This window comes from Protomyctophum bolini (genome assembly GCF_963924005.1).
Source record: "Protomyctophum bolini genome assembly, chromosome: 12".
Lineage (NCBI taxonomy): Eukaryota > Metazoa > Chordata > Actinopteri > Myctophiformes > Myctophidae > Protomyctophum > Protomyctophum bolini.
This window is the reverse complement of record NC_137873.1, coordinates 38763972-38783002: the sequence shown is the minus strand read 5'-3', so window position 1 is coordinate 38783002 and position 19031 is coordinate 38763972. Positions and strand designations below refer to the sequence as shown.

Sequence of the window (19031 nt, the reverse complement as noted above, 5' to 3'; positions counted from 1 at the left end):
CGGACCCAGACTTTTTTTTTTCTCCTCCCTGGAAATAAAAACGTCTGTGGTTTCCGAAGCAATAGTCCCTGACCAGCAGGCTCTTTCTGCCTCGTTCCGCGTCAGGTTCCGCCTTGTTGAATTTGCTAAAACATCATTTTTTGGAGAAAAAAACCCCCTCAAAACAAACATGATATGTGCCCAGTCACCATGCTGCACCTGTGATGTTCCTTTTTTTACTGACACCCACGTTTAAAATAAGAATTGAACGCACAGAATATCAATACGAAGCAACTGAAAAACAACCTTATTTCAATGGTAGTGGATGGATTGAAAATATTTCATGACGACGCCAGGCCCAGGCCTGGCTTCCCAATGCATGATTCCCAATGCATTTTTCCCATAGACATTTCAAAAGGTATTTTTTTTAAAGATGGTTACGCTGCGGACAAAGCCAACTCGAGTCGTGACAACTCATGACAACAAACACAATATTTTGGACCAAACAAATAATTACAAAGAACAAAAAAAAGTGTTGTAACCTGCCATTTTTTCCTTCTTTCTAATTATTTGTTCGGCCCACCAAAAAAATGTGTTTGCTGTCCATGTCGTTACACCTGCATCTCCAGTACTAGCTAAAGAGTGCTGGGTTGCTCCCCGAAAATAGCTCATCTACAAGCGCACAACGCGTCGCAGCGTGACGCGTTGTGAGCTTGTAGATCTGCTATTTTTGCACTTTCTTTTTGTTTTCTAAAGTGCCCTCTTACGGGATTTCAGCCCCTTGCCTCTCTCTGCACGTCCCTGGGTTGTGGAGTGTAGCATGACAGGATTTTCCAGGTTTTTTTCACGAATCCACTGAAAACGTGGTGTAAATGTTCTTGTGTTTGTCTCTCCACAGAGCGGACGGTCGAAGGTGGTCCGTGGCTTCCGTTCCCTCCTCCGGATACTGCACCAACCCACCCAGCTCCTCAGTATCTGTGAGTTCTCTCTCTCTCTCTCTGTCTCTAATCTCTGTCTCTCTCCCATACGTTGCTCTCCCAACCCACCCAGCTCCTCAGTATCTGTGAGTTCCACTTCTCTCTCTCTCTCTGTCTCTAATCTCTGTCTCTCTCCCATACGTTGCTCTCCCTCTCTCTCCGTTCGCTGTCATCAGATATTCACCTTCTCTGGTGTAAAACACTGCCATGCGGGACAGTGTGTCCGTGTCGTAAACTTGCGGTAGCTGCTGCTGCCGAACTGTAAAATCCTACGAAAAATGTTCGTCGACTACCATTTTCCACTGGACGAAAACGAAATGGAAACTGAATGAAAACTAAGCTATGATGACTAAAACCAAGACTAAATATATACTGACCATTTCGTCCACCAAAAATAAACGAGACTAAAATGTTAGGAAGGGACTATAGTGGACAAGAGATCCAGTTTAAGTCATTTCACACTTGGTTGCATGCTGAAAATTGCCGATCTACAAGCTCACAGTGCGTCGCAGCGCGGCACGTTGTGAGCTTGTAGATCGGCTATTTTCAGCAAGAGTGAAAACAGTCATTACGACGGCATCAAGGCCCGCCGAAATACATTTTAGTGGACTAAATCAACTGTAGATTTAGTCGACTAAAATCTTATGATATTTAGTCGACTTGACACTAAAACATTACATTCCAGGTGACTAAAATGTGACTGAAACTAAATGAAAACTATTGAAGAGACTATGACTAAAACAAAAATCTTAAATTTGCTGTCAAAAACAACACTGCTCTCTATCTCTATCTCTCTCCCGTTGCTCTCCCTCTCTCCTTTCGCGTCATCAAATATTCACTGTTCTCTAGTCTTAAAACACTGCCATGGGACTATTTCAATCTCCACGTGTCGCTAATGCTCAGTGTGTCGGTCAGTCAGGTGTCCAGTGTGTCCACTGTGTGTCGTAAACTTAGCGGTAGCTGCTGGCTGAACTGTAAATTCTATAGTCTGCTAACATGATGGACAACGGAAAGATGCCCCTTTACTTTACTTTACTTGTTTATTTGGACAGGACAATGCATGTTATTAATAGTTTTCATCCGCATATAGGCGTTGATTTAATCAATCAGTCAATTCCAAAGAGGGGTGTGGGGAGGGGGGGGGGGGGTGGGGGTGACTTGAATTGAGTTGTCGTTTCCTTCATGGACAAAATGTACGTTACTTAAATTATAACCTCGCCTCACCAGGCTTTCCACCGCCTCGGAGGAAAGCCTGATCTCTGTTTCAAAAGTCCGTATGATCCCGCCTAGGGCCGGATGATGTGGTTACGTCATGTTGTAGTATTGTTTTGTAGTCGGATCAGGCGGCGACAACTTCCTTTTCCCTCTCAATAAAAGCTCTCGCTTACGAGAGCTTTTATTGCTTTTAGTTGTAGGCAAACCATTGCCTACAACATGACGTAAGCATATCATCTGGCTCCAGCCCGGATCATATACCGAAATGAAATGGTGCCCAGGCTACTTAAATTACAGATTGTTTCTCTGCTGAATAGACACAATCGATACATTTTCAGATGCCGCAGTGGAAGACATGGTGACAGTTTGAATGCCAAATGTTCACTCTGGAGTGAGTGTGGAACTATAGTGGCCCTCTGGAGTGAGTGTGGAACTATAGTGGCCCTCTGGAGTGAGTGTGGAACTATAGTGGCCCTCTGGAGTGAGTGTGGAACTATAGTGGCCCTCTGGAGTGAGTGTGGAACTATAGTGGCCCTCTGGAGTGAGTGTGGAACTATAGTGGCCCTCTGGAGTGAGTGTGGAACTATAGTGGCCCTCTGGAGTGAGTGTGGAACTATAGTGACCCTCTTGAGTGAGTGTGGAACTATAGTGGCCCTCTGGAGTGAGTGTGGAACTACAGTGGCCCTCTGGAGTGAGAGTGGAACTATAGTGGCCCTCTGGAGTGAGTGTGGAACTACAGTGGTCCTCTGGAGTGAGTGTGGAACTATAGTGGCCCTCTGGAGTGAGAGTGGAACTATAGTGGCCCTCTGGAGTGAGTGTGGAACTATAGTGGCCCTCTGGAGTGAGTGTGGAACTATAGTGGCCCTCTGGAGTGAGTGTGGAACTATAGTGGCCCTCTGGAGTGAGTGTGGAACTATAGTGGCCCTCTGGAGTGACTGTGGAACTATAGTGACCCTCTTGAGTGAGTGTGGAACTATAGTGGCCCTCTGGAGTGAGAGTGGAACTATAGTGGCCCTCTGGAGTGAGTGTGGAACTATAGTGGCCCTCTGGAGTGACTGTGGAACTATAGTGACCCTCTTGAGTGAGTGTGGAACTATAGTGGCCCTCTGGAGTGAGAGTGGAACTATAGTGGCCCTCTGGAGTGAGAGTGGAACTATAGTGGCCCTCTGGAGTGAGAGTGGAACTATAGTGGCCCTCTGGAGTGAGTGTGGAACTATAGTGGCCCTCTGGAGTGAGAGTGGAACTATAGTGGCCCTCTGGAGTGAGTGTGGAACTATAGTGGCCCTCTGGAGTGAGAGAGGAACTATAGTGGCCCTCTGGAGTGAGTGTGGAACTATAGTGGCCCTCTGGAGTGAGTGGAACTATAGTGGCCCTCTGGAGTGAGTGTGGAACTATAGTGGCCCTCTGGAGTGAGAGTGGAACTATAGTGGCCCTCTGGAGTGAGAGTGGAACTATAGTGGCCCTCTGGAGTGAGTGTGGAACTATAGTGGCCCTCTGGAGTGAGAGTGGAACTATAGTGGCCCTCTGGAGTGAGAGTGGAACTATAGTGGCCCTCTGGAGTGAGTGTGGAACTATAGTGGCCCTCTGGAGTGAGAGTGGAACTATAGTGGCCCTCTGGAGTGAGAGTGGAACTATAGTGGCCCTCTGGAGTGAGTGTGGAACTATAGTGGCCCTCTGGAGTGAGAGTGGAACTATAGTGGATCATGGATCATATCGTTTCCGGCCCAATCCGAATTTGCATCCTCACCTTCGTCTTCAATGTTTGTGTCATGTGAATGTTTGTGTTTACACAAACACTCAAAATTGTCCATTCGTCGTCGATGGGATTCAATGTTTGCGTAGATTAGAGGACAAAGTTTGTGTTGGCACATACAGTACTGTACACTAAATCTGGACATAGGAGGGGATATCGTCCCTCAAAAATGTTTTATGTTTTTACCAGTATACATAGTTTTTTTTTCAGAGTGCGTCCACTAAGGAAAGTAGGCTTTCTAATGACACAACCCGCCTTTGTTTTGGTGAGTAGCAAAAACTTTCTTTTTATTCACGCCAAAGACGAGAGGCTGGTCTGCATTCATGCGGACGTCGAGAGTAACATAGCTCTAAATGCAACGGCATTAGAGCTATGGACCAGAGCATTAGAGCTATGGACCAGAGCTACATCAAGGGCCTACTCTGTCCTCCTTCTCTGACTACTGTATGGTCCCTGCTCAGCTGTGTAATGCCTGCTGCTCTCGCTCTGCCAAAGGAAAAATGCAGAAATCACATGGGCTAATCGCTTACAATAACATTAGACTTGTGTGGAAAAGCAGCATTTTTCCTGACTGACATCACTGCTAAGCAAGAGACTGGATGACATTGCACATTTCCTCTCGCCTCAAACCCTTCCTCTCTGGAAGTCAAACGGTGGGCATCCGGCCAGCTAGGTTCCTTTGCTTGCTTTGCTAGCACCCGTTAGCTGAATGTCTCGAACGTCTTGAACGTCGACTGAAAACTGCATCCCCGGTCATGAAAAACAATGAGAATGTGTCTTCTGTGTGGTGCGTCTGTAATTGTCTACAGCCTATAACACATGGCTTGGAGAGAGACGGTGAGGTCAGCCTGGCCCGGCTTGCACACAATGGCCTTTCTGAGGCCCCGGCTGGCTGTCAGTGAGGTCGTTATGTTGCTGCTTGGCTTTGACACCAAACGCCTCTCCGGTTTCCTCCCTCAGGTTCTCCCTTTCTTTTCTCTGTGGGCTCTGTCTGTCTTATCGCTAATGTTCTCTCTCTGCTTTTAATTGCCGGTTTTTTTGGTTTCTTTTGACAATCTCTTTTCTCCCTGCTCTGACTCTGTTTCTCTCTCTTTTTCGTGTTCATTCTCTCATTTCATTTCCCCCCCCCCCGTCTCTGCTGTTCTTCTGTCTTTTTTCTTTTTCCTCTTCTGGTCAGAGGAGCTGCTCTCCCCCCCCCCCCCCCCCCCCCCCCCCCCTCTTTGCCCTTCCTTGAGCGAAACTCGAGATCCCTGCCAGACAGGACAGGGATATAAATTCCAGGCCCTGTTGTAGTGTCGCACATTTTGGTTCGACAGGGAAAAACGAATGCATACTAGCATAAACCTTGTCAGAAGAAACCTTGTATATGTATCCCTATTTCATACTTACTGTACTAAGAGCGGTGCCCATTGCATTGGGCAGTCACTGGCCTGCTTGTGGAACGGTGCAAGTTGGAAATGCATGCCCAACTTAGTTGCCACAAACATATTTGCCACACTATACACATTTGTGATGTCAGAACAGGCCCTGGAGCTTGTGTGTGTGTGCAGGGGGGGGGGCCTTGTCCAGAGCCCGGGGCAGGCAGAGGCCTTTTGTGGCGGTTCTGGACAACCGTGAGTCCGACGGACTCGACACCGGGCACTGCCACTCCCTGTGGGGGGTGTGGAACGCATGTGTCGAATTTGAAGTCGGTGGGGCGGACGGTTCTTGAGTTACGTGGATTACAGCCGTACACATACATACGTACGTACGTATACGTACAGACAGACAGACAGACATGGTGCATTTATAGATAGATGTTGTTCAGTTTGTTGTGCCCTACTTTTAATACTTTGTCATAGCCCATTTGCAAGCTGCAGGCATAACACTTATAGCTCTGCTATTGTTTTTGCTATTTCTGAAGAATTGTGGGGGGAAAAAACAGGGACACCAGGCTGCAAATGGTTAAGTGTTTCTGTGTTTTATTAACCCATTCTGGTTGGTGTTTTAAGCATTATGTTACAGTTTAGCTTCCGTATATGGAAAAATAGCAGATCTACAAGCTCATAGCGCGCTACGAGATTGTAGGTCTGCTATTTTTGAAATATCATGAAAATGTGGCACATTATAACGTTATAATTCATAATATATCATATCATAATATCAACATTTCCTGAAAAGGAACACTTTTGGACATAATAAGGTTTCTGCCCGACAGTGACGGTAGATAGTTTGCGTGGCCTCCTTCTGGGCATTCCGCAGAGGGCGAAACAACAGACAGAAATGCGGTTTCTGCAAAAGTGGAGCAGGGAAATGAAAGCTTCTGTCTATAAGACTCTGAGAAGGGATTTGTTATGACGTTGACGCTTCATTTTGCAGACTGCCTGAGCAGAGGAGGATACGTCCTTGTTAACCGTGACATCTCATTTCAAACCATAGAGAGGAGGAACATGAAAGCCTTTAAACCGTTAAGACCTGACGTCGAAATTAAAAATAAAATAAAAAAGGTCTCATGAATCCTGACAGTTTTCTGAAAAACGTACGTTTCTAATGTCAGTGGTTCTCAAACTATTTCATATCAAGGAGCCCCAGAATGCTATGTATTTGGCCACCGACTCCCCTCTGAAAATATATAGTTCCCGGGGAGACCCCCCCCCCCCAGAAGCAAAGATTTGAGCTAAAAACATTCGCTCTGAAAGAATATATATTCAAAGATTTGCGCCACATTTTTTCAAAAATTGCAGACCTACAAGTTCACGAGCTTGTAAATCTGATATTTTTCAATAGCTAAAGTACAACATTAATGCTTTAAAACACCAAAAGGGGTTCCCGCCCCAAAATGGGGACCTGATCTCGATTCTACAAATGCGTTCTAAATCAATGACCTCGCCTCGACCTCCTACAGGCGTATGGAAAGGCTCAACTTATGTTTCTTGGATAGTATTTTTATGTAGAATTAGAGAGCAGTTTATGTAGACTTATAGCTTTTTATGTAAACATAGCACTATATATATAGTTTATATGCATAGTTTCATAGAGTTTCCACTGTTACACTCTTAGCTTATGTATGATTCATGATAACTACTTTGTATGTAGGCTATTTGATGTATTACCACCATGCTTTTTTATTCTTTGTTCTTGCTTAATGTAAATCGCTCTGGATTAAGAGCGTCTGATAAATGCCTAAATTGTAAATTGTAAATCATTTCATCAGTTTTTTCTGAAAAACCTCATGTTTCTATGTCAGTCGCTCTTAAACATTTTCATGTCTAGGACCCCCAAAAATATATGTAATTGGCCGCCGACACCCAAGTGAAAATATGTTGTTCCAGGGACCCCCCCCCCCCCCCCCCAGAAGCAAAGATTCAAGTTAAAAACATTCATTCAAATAATATATATTCAAACATTTGCCTACAAGCTACGAGCTTTGTAGATCTGCTATTTTTCAATAGCTAAAGCATTTAACATAATGCTTTAAAAACATCAAAAGGGGTTCCCGCCCAAAATGGGTTAAGCTTCTCAGTATTAGCGGGGGCTGATGAATTAGCTCGGTGTGATTCTCGTCGGCGTAGAAAAGCTTTTCAAACGCAGGATGTCGTGTCTCTTCAAAGCTGCAAAAGCAAAGCCCTAAAAAAAAAAAAGCCACAGTCGAAAAAGCTGATTAAAGAGAGTAGAAATAATTTACCATGTAAATGGAAAAATGTGGGCTTGTCTGTTATGTATTCAGTTACATTTTAATTAGGATGACTATGTAAATGTGCGTTAGTTATTTTAGCCTTTATTCATCCCCGAATGTTACCGTTTTGCTTAAGGCCTGAGGACGCGTCTGTGTCACCTTATAGGTCGTAACCACTTTAAACCGTTATTTTAAACTTTATAGCTGTTGGAAAAATAGCAGATCTATACAAGCTCATAGCACAGCCCCGAGGTGCCATGCTACGAGCTTGTAGATCTGCTATATTTTATTGGAAAATCATGAAAACGTGTGCAAATCTTTGAATATTATATTCTTTCACAGCACACACGGCTATTTTCAGCATGCAACTAATTTTCTTTTTTTTATATATATATTTTTATCCCACGATTTTGTAACCCACTTTTCACCCCTGTGTCAATCATCTAATGTGATCCTGGGCTCTACACACCCTCCACCAACCTAGTCCCCATGTACAAAATTCCCTATAGTTATCTTTATTTTGCCCTTTGTGTGCAGGCTTTTCAGGCACCTTGTAATTCTCCAGGACCTAGCTCATATTTTAGTTCAGGCTCCTGTATGGGCACCCTCAGTTGTTCAGGACCCCAAGTTGTGTATACTGTGCATCTTACATGTATACAGACAAACAGAAGCAACAGAATGTGTTCTTGAAGAAGTAGGTTACAATATAAATGTATTTGCAAAGATGTATGAGTTTATATACATATACTGTCCAAAGACCGTTTTTGTATGTTATTACCATGCTAAGTATGTTCAGTTGCTAATACTAGCTTCCTGATTCCCTTAGCTCATGAGGCTTCATTTAAGCTAACTATTGAAACATGACTTGCATATGTCTGTAATTTCTTTAGTATGTGGTTCAGTGTGCTAAAGTTACAGTACTAGCCTGTTACCTACACTAGGGCCTCTATTGTTAATACCCAACTGTATTCATTCCATACCCCACATCTTGCATTTCTGTCACTATTTCAGATACCATTCACTTATGACCACCCTGCATGTCTGTACTACTTCTATCAACCACCTATAAAACTAATAAACACCATCAAAAGTCATCCTTGTCCAAGCTCCCTGACCAGAGCCAGGTGGTGGGCATATGCATCATATACCCTAAGCCTAGACAAGCTGCTATTTTTTACACCCCATATATGGGGGACAAGGGGAGAGCAACGGACTTGAACTCATGCTTCCTTCATGCCTGAGTGTCCAAGTTGCTCCTTTACACCTGACAGGGGGGGAGTTTCCCTGGTTGGACGTAGCGCGTGGAAGGAACACGTTATTCCAACCAGTTCCTTTCCCCTCCATCATGCAACTAATTGTAAAATAACTTATACTGGATCTCTTGTCCACTATAGTCCCTTCCTAACATTTTAGTCTAGTTTGTATTTGTTGACGAAATTGTCGGTATATTTAGTAATTTTTTTGTCATCCTAGCTTAGTTTTCATTTAGTTTCCATTTCGTTTTCGTCAGTGGAAAAAAAGTCGACGAACATTAGTCAACGAAATAAACACTGCATAATAACTGTACGAAACACACTGTAGAATCGGCCTCAGGTCAAACATAACATCATGGGTTATACTTATTATGTTATGGAATGATCTGTTTCATGTCTCTCGTCGTTCACTAAACACTTCTTCTCCGTTTGTCTTTTCCTTCCCTTCCTCTTATCCTAGTCCTCCTCTTCCCAGGAGTTGTTGCACCACCTGCCGTCCCAGCCCACACAGGATGACCTCCATTTCCTCTTCAAACACTTCCGGAGCACGGAGAGTGTGGCGGACGAAGACGCCGCGCACCAGCCGCCGCCCGCCAGGCTCCGCTCCCGCAGTCTCAGGTGCTTAACTCATTTATTGGGGCGGCTAGCTGTTAGCACAAACCCCCAGTTCCAGGAGCCACCACACGCGTTAGCACTAGCTACTACCACCAGTAAGACGCGCAAACAAGCGAACGCAGCTCGTACATATTTGGGTTTTGGACGTATAGCTGCTTTGGGGACTCCTTATATGGTTATGGCTGAGTCATGGTGACGTAATCACTCAGCTCCATATGCCATGCAGTAAGGGCCGTCGGGATCGGGAGTCGAACCCGCGGCACGCTGCCAGGCTCGGGCCAACGTGCCTGGACCGCTGAGCCACGGCCCAGGCCGACTTATAATGTTTTAATGTTTGCTTAACCCATTTTGGGTGGGAACCCCTTTTGGTGTTAGCATTATGTTATGCTCTAGCTATTGAAAAATAGCAGATCTACAAGCTCATAGCGCGCCACCGAGTGGCGCGCGACGAGCTTGTAGGTCTGCTATTTTTTGAAAAATCGAAGAACCACTGACATAGAAACATAGCTTTTTCAGAAAACTGTCAGGATGTAGAAGACATTTTTAGAATCTGATCTCAGGTCAGAATGGGTTAACAAACAGCACCCCCCAAAAAACAGGACCCCAGCCAAGTCTATACTTATAAGTCCAAGTCTATACTTATAAGTCCAAGTCTATACTTATACGTCCAAGTCTATACTTATACGTCCAAGTCTATACTTATAAGTCCAAGTCTATACTTATAAGTCCAAGTCTATACTTATAAGTCCAAGTCTATACTTATAAGTCCAAGTCTATACTTATAAGTCCAAGTCTATACTTATACGTCCAAGTCTATACTTATAAGTCCAAGTCTATACTTATACGTCCAAGTCTATACTTATAAGTCCAAGTCTATACTTATAAGTCCAAGTCTATACTTATAAGTCCAAGTCTATACTTATACGTCCAAGTCTATACTTATAAGTCCAAGTCTATACTTATAAGTCCAAGTCTATACTTATAAGTCCAAGTCTATACTTATAAGTCCAAGTCTATACTTATAAGTCCAAGTCTATACTTATACGTCCAAGTCTATACTTATAAGTCCAAGTCTATACTTATAAGTCCAAGTCTATACTTATAAGTCCAAGTCTATACTTATAAGTCCAAGTCTATACTTATAAGTCCAAGTCTATACTTATAAGTCCAAGTCTATACTTATAAGTCCAAGTCTATACTTATAAGTCCAAGTCTATACTTATAAGTCCAAGTCTATACTTATAAGTCCAAGTCTATACTTATAAGTCCAAGTCTATACTTATACGTCCAAGTCTATACTTATAAGTCCAAGTCTATACTTATACGTCCAAGTCTATACTTATAAGTCCAAGTCTATACTTATACGTCCAAGTCTATACTTATACGTCCAAGTCTATACTTATAAGTCCAAGTCTATACTTTTCATGTTTGTTTAGAGTACAAGAAGTGAGGCGCCCCTCACTTCACGCAAGTGTGATTTTTCCCCTCCCTCCACACCAAGGGCTCCACCCTTATCCCTAAACTAATTTGCCTTTTTTTTTTTTTACTATTTAAAAATAGTTCAACTAGCCAATCTACAGCGACACGTTGTTAGCTTGTAGATCGGCTATTTGTACTAGTATTTATAAATGTTTTAAAGTAGTAAAAAATGGCAAATAAGGGGTAAGGGGTAAGATATAGGGACAAATCTCTTTGCAGTAACATTGCTGATCTACAAGCTCACAATGCATTGCACTGCACTGTAAATCAGCAACAAACAAAAAAGAATCCCCCAGAATTGTAACGCTATAGCGTTCATTTGGTTAAGATTGATATTTTGAGGTATAGTTCAGCTTTATCCCATTCTGAACGGGAACCCATTTTGGTGTTGGCATCATGTTATGCTTTAGCTATTGAAAAATAGCAGATCTACAAGCTCATAGCGCGCCACCGAGTGGCGCGCTACGAGCTTGTAGGTCTGCTATTTTTGAAAAATCGAAGAACGACTGTGACATTTTTAGAATCTGATCTCAGGTCAGAATGGGTTCATCAGACCAGTGTGTGTCCAGTGGAAACCTCGTATGAATCTGATCTCAGGGCAGAATGGGTTAAGATTGATATTTTGAGGTATAGTTCAGCTTTATTTAGACCGGCAGGGCACAGAGAGGGAGATGGACGAACGGAACCGGGAACATCACGTCCGTTGACCCAGAAATCTGAGTGATAAATGATGATGCAGACAATATACTGACTCCTGCATGCTTTGTTGTGCAAAAACAATCTGAAGCCTGTACGGCCTAGTTCAGCTGAACCTCACAGTATAGATCACATAATAATATGGTTTATGCACCAACGCAGAACCACAGGCATGGACGTGAGTATTTAAATCTAAGCAAATGAGTTTTAACTTTTAAACCAATTTTTAGACCCGAGACCAGATTCTACAAAATGTCTTCTAAATCCTGATAGTTTTCTGAAATGCCCCATGTTTCTATATGTCAGTGGTGCTCAAAACTATTTCATGTCAAGGAAACCGCACTCACTCTGAAAGAATATATATTCAAAGGTTTGCGCCACATTTTCACAATTTTTCAAAGAATATAGCAGACCTACAAGCTTACAAGCCCAGGGCTTAAAGTTCTCAGTCCTGGGGACTGATTTCAGTCCTGAGGATCTCATAGGGGTCATTTAATGAGATCAGTGCAGATTTGCAAAAAAAAAAAAAACATTTTCAGTCTTGGGATTGTTTTTGGCTTTAAGCCCTGCAAGCTTGTAGATCTGCTATTTTTCAATAGCTAAAGCATAATAAAATAATGCTTAAAACACCAAAAGGGATTCCCGCCCAGAATGGCCGTGCTGGAACGCTCACTCACTCCAAGCTTAGAAGAAGTAGTCAGGAAGTTTAGTTGGTGATATCCCTCTCGTGGAATTGACTCATCTCTTACCTGTGTGTTTGGTGCCCACTAGTGGGTCTGTGAGGATATTGCAATTTGCGAAGTGGTCCCCCAAATAATTGGCAAAGCAGTAACATTTGAAAAAAGATTGGGGGAACCAGTCAGTGTTGATTTCGTCGACTAAAACTAAGACGAGAAATGTTCGTCGACTAAACGAACTAATACTACCGGTAAATGGAAACTAAATGAAAACTAAGCTATGGTGACTAAAACTAAGACAATTTTGTGAACAGATAAAAACTAGACTAAAATGTTAGTCAGGGACTGACTATAGTGGACAGGAGATCCAGTATAATGGGGGGTTGCGTGCTGAAAATAGCAGATCTACAAGCTGCGCTGCGACGTGTTGTGAAAACTATTCTAGGAAATAGAAATTTGCTGCCAAAAACAACACCGGCTCACAGGCCCACCAAAATCAACTGTAGTCGATTTAGTCGACTAAAATCTTATGATATTTAGTCGACTAAAACTGGACTAACACTAAAACATTCCGGGTGACTAAAAATGTGACTGAAACTAAATGAAAACTATTCAAGATTTGCTGGTAAAAACAACACTGGAACCAGTGCACTGAAGTGCCACACAGCAGCACTCATCTCAGCAGCAGCAGTAGAAGTAGACTAGAGCAGTGCTGCTGAGAGGCAAGCCTGTTGAAGACATTTAGGTGTGGCACAGTGTGTGTGTGTGTGTGTGTGTGTGTGTGTGTGTGTGTGTGTGTGTGTGTGTGTGTGTGTGTGTGTGTGTGTGGGTGTGGGTGTGGGTGTGTGCGTGTGCGTGTGTGGGTGTGTGTGTGTGTGTGTGTGTGTGTGTGCGTTTGTGTGGAGGGTGGTGGAATGGACTTGATGTGGTTGGCTTTACCATGACGTGATCCTGCTTGTGCATGTGCAAAGCACGCATGCACGCACGCACGCACGCACACACACACACACACACACACACACACACACACACACACACACACACACACACACACACACACACACACACACGCAGCCTGTGGCCGCTATAGGAGAAGCGCTACGAGCTTGTATAGGTCTGCTATTTTTGAAAAATCGTGAAAATGTGGAGCACATTTTTGAGTATATATATTCTTTCAGAGCGAACGAAGTCAAACATTTGCTTCTGGGGGGTGGGGGGGGGGGGGGGGAGTCCCTGGAACAACATATTTTCAGATGGGGCTCGGCGGCCAATTACATATCATTTTTTGGGGGTCCTTGACGTGAAATAGTTTGAGAACCACTGACGTCGTTTTTCAGAAAACTGTCAGGGATTAGAAGGCATTTGTAGAATCGTCCGCAGGTCTAAATGGGTTAATATAGCAGCATCAAAGAAATTACATTTTTTAATACTGTACATACTGTACAGAACCCAAATATGGGTGCCCGGCCTGAGGGGGTAAGATACCAATAGGGGTTCCCGCCCAGAATATGAACTAAAAAGGAGTGAAGCCATGTTGCTCAAGTGATCTCTCATCAGTCACCAGATCGCTCCACTCGGTGGCGCACTATGAGCTTGTAGATCTGCTATTTTTCAATAGCTAAAGCATAACATAATGCTTAAAACACCAAAAAGGGGTTAAATCAAAGTAAATGAATACATGGAGGATATGCTTCCCAGCTTACAGGCGAACATAGTCACTGCACAGCATTATGTGTAGCGCACGCACACACACACACACACACACACACACACACACACACACACACACACAGAAGCAACTGCAACGCTTTAAAACAAACTGCAACTATTTTTAATCGCCAGAGATGACTATAGTCACCCGTAATTCACCAGCTGAAGAGGCCAATGAATAATGTCTGGTGTTCCCCCCCATATATAAATATAGGTCTTTAAGAAAACTCATCGACTCCGTGGTGAATGAATATTGCAAATACGATGTCATTATATTGGGGCAATATACCGTAATAGGTTTAATCATTTGTTTTCATTATAGGCATGATGTTATACTTTAGCTATTGAAAAATAGCAGATCTACTACAAGCTCGTAGCGCAGCACCGAGTGCAATCTTGAAAATGTGGCGCAAGTCTTTGAATATTATATTCTTTCGAGTGAACATTTTTAATTCACAACTTTGCTTCTGGGGGGGGGGAGGTCCCTGGGGGGGGGGGGTCCCTGGGACAACATATTTTGAGATGGGGGTCGGCGGCCAGATACATATAAGTTTGGGGCTCCTCCACATGAAAAGGTTTGAGAACCACTGAAATATAGAAACGTAGGTTTTCACTTTCAGAAAACTGTCAGGATTTGGAAGAGTTTTGTAGAATCGACTTCAGGTCTAAATGGGTTAAAGTGAAGAACTTACTAACTAACCTAAAATAAAATTCACAGGTGTTTAGCGTGAACGTACCCTTATAGCCCGGCTTACAGACAGAAAAATTATGTATATCCACAAAGTGCAATAGTTAAAAGAAATATGTGAGCAAATGCCATGACTTGCTTTCTGAACGTATACAATACGTTACATTCAGTACTGTACCTGTTCATAACAGGAGTCTACACTGAATGGGCCTTTCATTTAAATATAAGACCAGGGATTCTGTCATGCTGCTAAATTACGTAGATTATAACATTTATGTAACTGTGGTTTCTGGGCCAGCTTTGAGTAACTGCACACATTTGCCACATGGTGAACTATAAATAGAAAACTAGAAATAGTATCAGAGGGTGTGTGTGTGTGTGTGTGTGTGTGTGTGTGTGTGTGTGCGCGTGTGTGTGTGTGTGTGTGTGTGTGTGTGTGTGTGTGTGTGTGTGTGTGTGTGCGCGCGTGTGTGTGTGCGTGTGCGTGTGTGCCACTACTCATGTTGTCACCAAATAATAGCAGCAGGGAGGGCACATGTGCAACTGTTGATATTTGCCCTGAAATAGACTGTGTGTAACAGGTTGACGCTGTATTTACTACTAGCATGCAATATTATATGTGGACATAACACATGGATCACTATTTATAACATAACGTTGACATTACGTTGATTTATAATGGCACACACACACACACACACACACACACACACACACACACACACACACACACACACACACACACACACACACACACACACACACACATGTCACCACTTCTAACGGAGTAGATAAGGCCATGTGAATGTGGTATGTGAAATCGATCAGTATCATAGTAACAAAGTATCCACTTCAAACGTGGCATGTCGATGTCGATGGCTACAAAGTGACAAAGAAACATAAGGAAAGCATTGGTTGACTCCCCCGTGAAGCCCGCTCTGAATTATTTTTTTACGGTGGTGAGAAATTGACTGCGCGTGAATTCGAAAAATGACACGGTAATAATACATCCCATTTAGACCAGACGGCGATTCTACAAATGCCTTCTAAAACCCTGATAGTTTTCTGAATAACCTCATGTTTCTATGTGAGTCGTTCTCAAACTTTTTCATGTCAAGGACCCCCAAGATTATTATGTAAAACCCCTATCTGAATATATGTTGTTCCAGGGACCCCCCCTCCCCTCCAGAAGCAAAGATTTGAGTTAAAAACGCTCTGAAAGAATATATTCCAACTTGGTGACTCATTTTCATGATTTGTCAAAAATAGCAGACCTACAAGCTCGTAGCGCGGCACTCGGTGCCGCGCTATGAGCTTGTAGATCTGCTATTTTTCAATAGCTAAAGTATAAGATAATGCTTGAAACACCAAAAGGGGTTCCCGCCCAGAATGGGATATATATATATATATATATAGTTAGAAGAACATAACCCATAAATTAACATTTTTGCAACTCTTTATCTCTGCACATAGCCCTGGGCGGACGTGTGGGACATTCGACAATGAGATCGTCATGATGAATCACGTTTACAAAGAGCGATTTCCCAAGGTACAGTATATCATTTTCATGTCTCTTGCTCCACTACTACACTAGGTGAAGATCACATGTCCTGTCCCATAATATACTGTACCAAATGTTCACATTTTAGCGACACACCAGGCGCTATCCCGGATGGAAAATCAAAAATCAAATCAAATTTTATTTATAGAGCACATTTTCAAAGACCAGGAGGCCAACCAAAGTGCTGTACAGGAAACATGACACAAGTAACATAGTAAAACAAAATCAAAGCAACACAAAAAAGTACACGGGTTAATTAGGTCAAACATTGAAAGCCAGGGAGAAGAAATGGGTTTTGAGTAAAGACTTAAAGGCCTCTAAGGAGGGAGCAGACTTAATATGAGGGGGCAGACAGTTCCAGAGTTTGGGGCCAGCCACCGAAAAGGCACGGTCACCTCTGGACCTGAGATTGGAATTGGGCACAGTCGGATGTAGCTAGAAGTAGCTTTATGTAGCCAAAACACCCCCGAGGCGATCGACACGAACAACGAGCTATGATTAATTCTAACGCGACTAGGGACGGGACCGCGACCGTCTAAAACATAACCTTTGATTATAATGTGTTGTTCCGCTGCTGCTCGCTGAGCACACATGAACGGTAAAGATATACCAAGGATGGGACAGTGATGTCACTGTTATTTTAAGGTGTGTGTGTGTGTGTGTGTGTGTGTGTGTGTGTGTGTGTGTGTGTGTGTGTGTGTGTGTGTGTGTGTGTGTGTGTGTTTTTGTGTGTTTTTGTGTGTGATACAGCTCTGCCTCTGGTGGCGGGCCGGTGGTGTTACAGTGTGACACACACACACACACACACACAGACAGACAGTTTTGGCCAGCTTCTATATAGTTAGTGCTCACTGCATTCGCAATCAAAGTTTCCTACTGTATATGTGACCGGGGACAGTGGTTTGATATACAAGGGGGGACATGGTCATGTTTCAGTTCTTTACACATATTATGAAACTGCCCACTGTAACCTTTCATATGATGTATTGCTCATTGAAATTGGAAGAAAAGAATGAAGAAGATATGACCATCTGAAACTTGTTGAACCGGAAAAACCCCAAAGTACAGAATTTACCCCTGCAAAGTTTTAAAAGAAAAATATACCGGGGTTGCTTATTTCTGGCAACCCCGCAACGATTGGGTCCGCGTCAATATGCCGACGGTCCATTGGTCCGATCGACAACCTACCTCAAACCCTCACCCTAACCCTAACCTCCCCCGGGGCAGACACCTAAACCTAACCCCAACCCTCTCCCGACCCCCAGCGCACCTCGGACCAATGCTCCTTCGGAGCAATGGTCCGTCGGATCATAGGGTGCTTCCCGCAACGATTAGCCGTTAGCAATAGCTACATAAGCTAATATATTGATATGAATCCTTGTCTATAACATCTCAGGCGACGGCCCAGATGGAAGGCCGCCTGCTGGACGTCATCGCCGACTACTCCCCGGGGAGCAGCCTGCCGCTGGCCGACGGCGTGCTGGGCTTCATCCAGCACCAGCTGGTGGAGCTGGCCCGGGACTGCCTGGACAAGTCCTACCAGGGCCTGGTCACCTCGCGCTACTTCATGGAGCTGCAGGAGAAGCTGGAGAAGCTGTTACACGAGGTGGGGGGAGGAGAGAGAGAGTTGGCATTGTTGTTGTTGTTGTTGTTTTTTTAATATCGTTTTTTTTTCTCATTGGGGACAGTTAACCCATTCTGACCTGAGATCAGATTCATACGAGGTTTCCACTGGACACACACTGGTCTGATGAACCCATTCTGACCTGAGATCAGATTCTAAAAAATGTCAGTCGTTCTTTGATTTTTCAAAAATAGCAGACCTACAAGCTCGTAGCGCGCCACTCGGTGGCGCGCTATGAGCTTGTAGATCTGCTATTTTTCAATAGCTAAAGCATAACATGATGCCAACACCAAAATGGGTTCCCGTTCAGAATGGGTTAAGGTCTACCTATACCTACAGAAACCTGCAAAACTCACAGTCCCACACATTTTGTTCCCCGGGGATATATAAGATTTGTGTTGTTAAAATGATTCTTTGGAAATTGCTGATCCGCAAGCTCACATCGTGTTGTGAGCTTGTAGATCCGTAGGGACCCCTCTCAACCCTGGGGGGGGACAACGGTCCCTGAAGGACTCATTTTCTCTTTGAGCATTACAGTACGTCAGTCTTCTGAAAAGGAGGCCAAATTTGAGAATCAAGTTATAATAAGATCACAGGGTTCATTTCCAAACGACCCCATTGGTAGCAATTATTATTGTCCAGACCCTGGGTGTGTCTCTTCAAAATAATTATTTTCAAGTCATGATGGCAGCAAATATGAGTTTCCAGCTGGGATGGTAGTTTCATTAAATCAAACATTTCTCACCGTTCCGGTTCTCTAACCCATTTAGGCCTGACGTCGAAAATTAAAAACAAAATGTCTTCTAAATCCTGACAGTTTTCTGAAAACCCTGTTTCTATGTCAGTGGTTCTCAAACTTTTTCATGTCAAGGACTCAAAATATTATATGTATTTGGCCGCCGACCCCCATCTGAAAATGTTGTTTCAGTGACACCCCCCCCCCCCCCAGAAGCAAAGATATAAGTTAAAAACGTTCAATGTGAAAGAATATATATTGGAAAGATTTGCGCTAACATTTTCACGATAAAAAAAAAAGTAAGCTTTTAAATAAGTGGTTTTAAAAGCTATAAGGTGACACAGATGCGTCCTCAGGTCTAAATCTAAACCTTTACACTCTGCAACCGTAGCGACCAAATGTTGTAGAAATGC

General features: G+C 43.4%; 1 protein-coding gene across 1 annotated transcript in view; it reads left to right on the top strand.

The window, feature by feature from the left end:
- Positions 1–19031, top strand: part of LOC308325652 (microtubule-associated serine/threonine-protein kinase 3-like) — a 106742-nt gene that overhangs the window by 22060 nt on the left and 65651 nt on the right. Inside the window, 4 exon segments of the mRNA XM_080778212.1 lie at positions 878–956; positions 9293–9450; positions 16171–16246; positions 17655–17864. Coding sequence (XP_080634338.1) covers positions 878–956; positions 9293–9450; positions 16171–16246; positions 17655–17864 — 523 coding nt within the window.